The sequence below is a fragment of the Procambarus clarkii genome, chromosome 14 (assembly GCF_040958095.1).
Source record: "Procambarus clarkii isolate CNS0578487 chromosome 14, FALCON_Pclarkii_2.0, whole genome shotgun sequence".
In the NCBI taxonomy this organism is placed as follows: domain Eukaryota; kingdom Metazoa; phylum Arthropoda; class Malacostraca; order Decapoda; family Cambaridae; genus Procambarus; species Procambarus clarkii.
The window spans coordinates 9,649,955-9,655,209 of record NC_091163.1 but is presented as its reverse complement, the minus strand read 5'-3'; the positions used below and the strand labels follow the sequence as shown (position 1 = coordinate 9,655,209).

General features: G+C 41.8%; 1 protein-coding gene across 2 annotated transcripts in view; it reads left to right on the top strand.

Annotated features, from left to right (window-relative positions):
• Nucleotides 1–5,052, top strand: part of LOC123771248 (major facilitator superfamily domain-containing protein 8) — a 14,696-nt gene extending 9,644 nt beyond the window's left edge. For both annotated transcript variants that reach the window (XM_045763709.2, XM_045763700.2), the window contains exons 6-9: nucleotides 30–169; nucleotides 1,365–1,478; nucleotides 2,179–2,327; nucleotides 4,060–5,052. In XM_045763709.2, the coding sequence (XP_045619665.1) occupies nucleotides 30–169; nucleotides 1,365–1,478; nucleotides 2,179–2,327; nucleotides 4,060–4,971 (1,315 nt within the window). In that variant the 3' untranslated portion in view covers nucleotides 4,972–5,052. The remainder of the gene's footprint in view (nucleotides 1–29; nucleotides 170–1,364; nucleotides 1,479–2,178; nucleotides 2,328–4,059) is intronic.
• Nucleotides 5,053–5,255: the final 203 nt, after the last annotated feature.

The window sequence follows — 5,255 nt, the reverse complement described above, 5'->3', positions numbered from 1 at the left end:
CTTTGACCCTTTCCCACCTGCTCCCACAGAGCTGCCAGCATCAGTACGGTGTTCTTGTTCATCGCTGGCAACATCCTGTACACCTTGTTGGCCGCGTTCAAAACGGTTGGGCTGATGGCTCCATATTACGCCATGATCGCCTCCAGATTCATCACTGGCTTCAGTGCAGGTGACTGGATTTATCATGTCGTTTGTTGCATATTTTCCTGCTTAATTTGTTCATTGTAAACATACGAAAATAGATAATGAATTATATTTTCACCATTTTGTTTAAATATGTAAATAATAAAAGCTTTGCAGCTTATATATAGCAGTGGAGATTTAGTAAGATAGATAAGGTTTCTTACTTTAACACTTGTGGTTGGCGATACAGAGGTGACACAAGTAGTTTAGTGTCCATCTTGAGGTTACCGTGAGATGATTTCGGGGCTTCACACATATTATGTTTCAACTATACAACAACAACCCACGCATTAAGAACACCCAAGAATCAACAACCCATACATCAATAACCTTTGAGTCAACAATGCCACATTTTAAGACAATATTCACTTCAATGGAATGCCTAAAGTCTTTATAAATCTTAATTTAGGCAGCCGAATATATTTTAACTGAAAGGATTAGGTGCATTAGGTGAAAAGAAAGATGCCCACCATATTCTCTCCCGCTCATCCCGGGATCAATTACGGTGATTAGTTAGTATAATTCAGTACTCTATATATATATATATATATATATATATATATATATATATATATATATATATATATATATATATATATATATATATATATATATATATATATATATATATATATATATATATATATATATTTAAACCCATTAACTATACTCAGCATTTTAAACATTCACTTGGGCTGTAGGAATCTCGAACCGTGTGTGAGCGAACCGACGGGTGTGTGAGCAACCCGTCCTCTTAAAAATAACGTCACTTTTGGCTGGTATGCGCACTATGGCCAAATTTGGACGTAATTTAAAATGAAATCGACTCCCAAAAGTGACGTACTGTTCCGTTTTCTGTTTGAGTCGTCCGGCCGACTCTCTAAGATTAGAATAAATGACTTTCAATTAACGTTTTTCATAACGTTTTGAGACATTATGAGAATTTCCTGCCCACCTAACCTATCAGAGGACCCTTAACTTACTGTTGTTGAAAAAAAAATCCCAAATTTATTTTCATGTTTTTTTCATTTTCAAATTACGTCCAAATTCGGCCATACAGGAAAACGGCCAAAAGCGACGTTATTTTTAAGAGGACAGGTTGGGCTAGGTTGAACCACCTCAAGGTAGGTTCTATCGACTGGGCTATGAGTAGACTCAATAAGGAAATTCTGTTCTTACAGCCATCGGGACAATGTGCCGCTCGTACGTGGCCTCCGCGACGACGGTGGAGGAGCGGACTCTTGGCCTCACTCTCCTCTCCATGGGTCAGGCTATCGGCATGATCATTGGTCCAGGTCAGTCACATCAACTCATCTTAGACAGTTTTGGAACGCAGAGGACGCTCCGTCGGGAGTCAGTGTTACACATGCAGGCGAGGAGTCACAATAACGTGGCTGAAGTAGTTTGACCAGACCACACACACTTGAAGGTGAAGGGACGACGACGTTTCGGTCCGTCCTGGACCATTCTCAAGTCGATTGAAACCATTCTCACAATTCGACTTGAGAATGGTCCAGGACGGATTGAAACGTCGTCGTCCCTTCACCTTCTAGTATGTGTGGTCTGGTCAAACAGTATAACACAATTTAGCAATTACGACAACCTCTTATTTTGGTTACGTCCCGCTAGTGTAGGGGAAACAGAAGTAATTAACCACCAGGCTGCTCAATTGGTTGTTAGACAAAAATGTGTATCATTGCATCATTAGTTCATGGCAAGAAGAGGTAACAAAAAAAATCAAAAGATGAGTTCGTAAACAGGTTTTCAGATGTAACACAACACAATACATTACTTCAAAATGCATCTAACCTTTAACTTGCTTATCTTAGACAAGTAACTTTGAATAACAGCAGAAACAACAACAACAACTCAGATTACAAGAGAAAAGCAGCTTTTTTTATAATAAGTAAATATATGCAGTTATACGTATATATATATATATGCGAATATATTGACTGAAAGTTATCCTCCCTCCATCGTGTTGTCTTGTGGCAGTTATTCAGGCCCTGATAACTGTGGCTCTTCCGGAAAATGTGGACACGGCCGTAGACTGGTTCAAGTGGAACAAGTATACAGCCACCTCTGTGTTCGCGGCCGCCCTGGGTGTTGTCAATCTGTTGCTCCTGCTACCCTGTGTCTTCCAGGTAAGTGTCCTCCATCCTGATATCTTCCAGGTAAGTGTCCTCCAGTCCTGACATCTTCCAGGTGAGTGTCCTCCATCCTGATATCTTCCAGGTAAGTGTCCTCCATCCTGATATCTTCCAGGTAAGTGTCCTCCAGTCCTGACATCTTCCAGGTAAGTGTTCTCCATCCGGACATCTTCCAGGTAAGTGTTCTCCATCCGGACATCTTCCAGGTAAGTGTTCTCCATCCTGACATCTTCCAGGTAAGTGTGCTCCATCCTGACAGCTTCCAGGTAAGTGTCCTCCATCCTGACAGCTTCCAGGTAAGTGTCCTCCATCCTGACAGCTTCCAGGTAAGTGTCCTCCATCCTGACAGCTTCCAGGTAAGTGTCCTCCATCCTGACAGCTTCCAGGTAAGTGTCCTCCATCCTGACATCTTCCAGGTAAGTGTCCTAGATCCCTGAATCTTCCAGGTAAGTGTCCTAGATCCATGAATCTTCCAGGTAAGTGTCCTAGATCCATGAATCTTCCAGGTAAGTGTCCTAGATCCCTGAATCTTCCAGGTAAGTGTCCTAGATCCCTGAATCTTCCAAGTAAGTGTCCTAGATCCCTGAATCTTCCAGGTAAGTGTCCTAGATCCCTGAATCTTCCAGGTAAGTGTCCTAGATCCCTGAATCTTCCAGGTAAGTGTCCTAGATCCCTGAATCTTCCAGGTGAGCTACCATTACTTCCTGGTTCTCTAGAGCACAAGCCAAAATTACTTCCTGGAACATTTTTCCAGGAAGTTTTAATTTGTTAGGAACTGAATATATTTCCTCTAGTAGAAGCCAAATTATTGGTCTCATATGTTCACTAATTATCAGAAACTGGCTATTTGATCGTTAATTAAATTTACCAAAATTCAGTTTTGTGGAACTGTTAATGAATAAATGTACTGTAAAGTAAGACATTTATCACGAGAAAAGTCTAAGGCAATATGGCTATACAGCTTATGAAACAGATATATTAGGTCTTCACAGTAAACTGAGGGATTTGACACCTTAATTTATAAGTGCCTGAAGTAAATACCGATGTAATATACTTTTATTAAATCTATGTACTCTTTGCTTCATCATGAATAAAAATCTCCATATTTGTGTTATGAAAACTACGGGCTGAAACATAATTTTGGATTTTATTTTTCAAAAGCTGCGACATAATTTAGAAAATTATATTCTGATTTTTGACCAAAATCAAATTAAATTTTTTTTGCAGTTTTTCAGTTTTCAGTCTGTTTCTCAAGTTTAGTCTGCGTAGTGACCTTGTATCGCAGGAATATTAAAACCTCATTGCCTTAGCAGAACTTTGTATTTTGAATGTTGTGGAATACATTTGGGGGTAATAAAGTTAAATCAATTGCATGATTATTTTGTGTTTGTAGTCATTAAATTGTTATTCATTATTTAATGTGAAGTAAACAACATTTCATTACTCCCCTTGCTGTCTGAATTCAGATATATAACCCGCCAAACACACACCGAAACTACGACGTTGGTACAACGTTCGAACAAGTTTTAACACCACCTAACCAGTTATAACAACCAGTATAGCAGGTTGTAACAACGTTCTAATACGTCATAAACACGTTAAGCCAAGATATAACAACTTTATTTCAAGTTGTAACAAGCGGAAAATAGAGACAGTTTAGGTTTGTGTTTCCAGGGAAGACACTTAATTTTAACCACTAATTGCATACCTATTTATTGATTTTCAGGAATACAACATCTCCAAGCAGGAGCGAGCCAAGATGACAACATCCACTCACACTAATGAGGTCTTCAAACTTCCCAAGCCTGATTACTGGGCCATGGGCGGCATCTTCTACGCCCGTTTCAGCGTTGTCTTCATCATAGTATTCCTAGAGACATTGTCGGTGCCTCTGGTGATGGACCAGTACGCCTGGACCGAGAACAAGGCCATGATCGTGGTTGCCATAGCCGTCAGCGCCGCCGGGATTCTCAACATAGGCATGTATGCCGTCAGCGGCGTGCTGACGAAGAAGTCTGATGAGAGACTCGTCATGCTGCTGGCAGGAATGTTGCCCATTGTCATAGGTATGTTCCTCTTCATTCCCTGGGGGCATAACACCATTCCTATGCAACATTGCGACATGAATGAGACCACAACTATGGCCTCTACTACGGAAACCACCTACGAGGCGATCCGCTGGCCTGTTATGTCTCATCTCGAAATGGGAATGCCATCTGAAGACGACGATGATTGTCATGAAGGCTGCCCCGTAATCCAGCACTGGTGTACTTACACGCCCCAGTTGCCACAAATCCAACTCCTCCTTGGCTTCATCATCGCCATCATGGGATTCCCTCTGGCGCAAGTCATCATGCTGGGGATATTTTCGAAGATGCTGGGACCTAAACCTCAAGGAGTCTGGATGGGGGTAATTAGCGGATCTAGCAGTAGCGCCCGGATAATTGGCCCAGTCATCATCTCATATGTGTACTCGGAACTAGGCACTAGATGGTGCTTTGGCATCTTGACCGTCGTGACGGGGTCGGCGCTGCTTGAGATGACCTATTTCTACCGGCGTCTGGTGCCAATGAAAGTGCCCAACCAGCAGGGGAATTACGCCTACGACGGGCCGGCAGCTCAGGATCACAAGGCATAATAATTGTATATTTATCTGGTTCTTATCTACTGTATATTTCCCCTTATACAGGAATAAGTATTGTCGTAAAGTATAACTGAACAGCTCACTTTACTACCCTTATCATACTGGACATTATTGCATATATTCTGAACTTTATTTACAGTACCTTACCTTGAGGTTACCTTGAGGTGATTCCGGGGCTCAGCGTCCCCGCGGCCCGGTCGTCGACCAGGCCTTCTCGTTGCTGGACTGGTCAACCAGGCTGTTGGACGCGGGCCAGGAGCCAGCCAGTATAAGTGGTG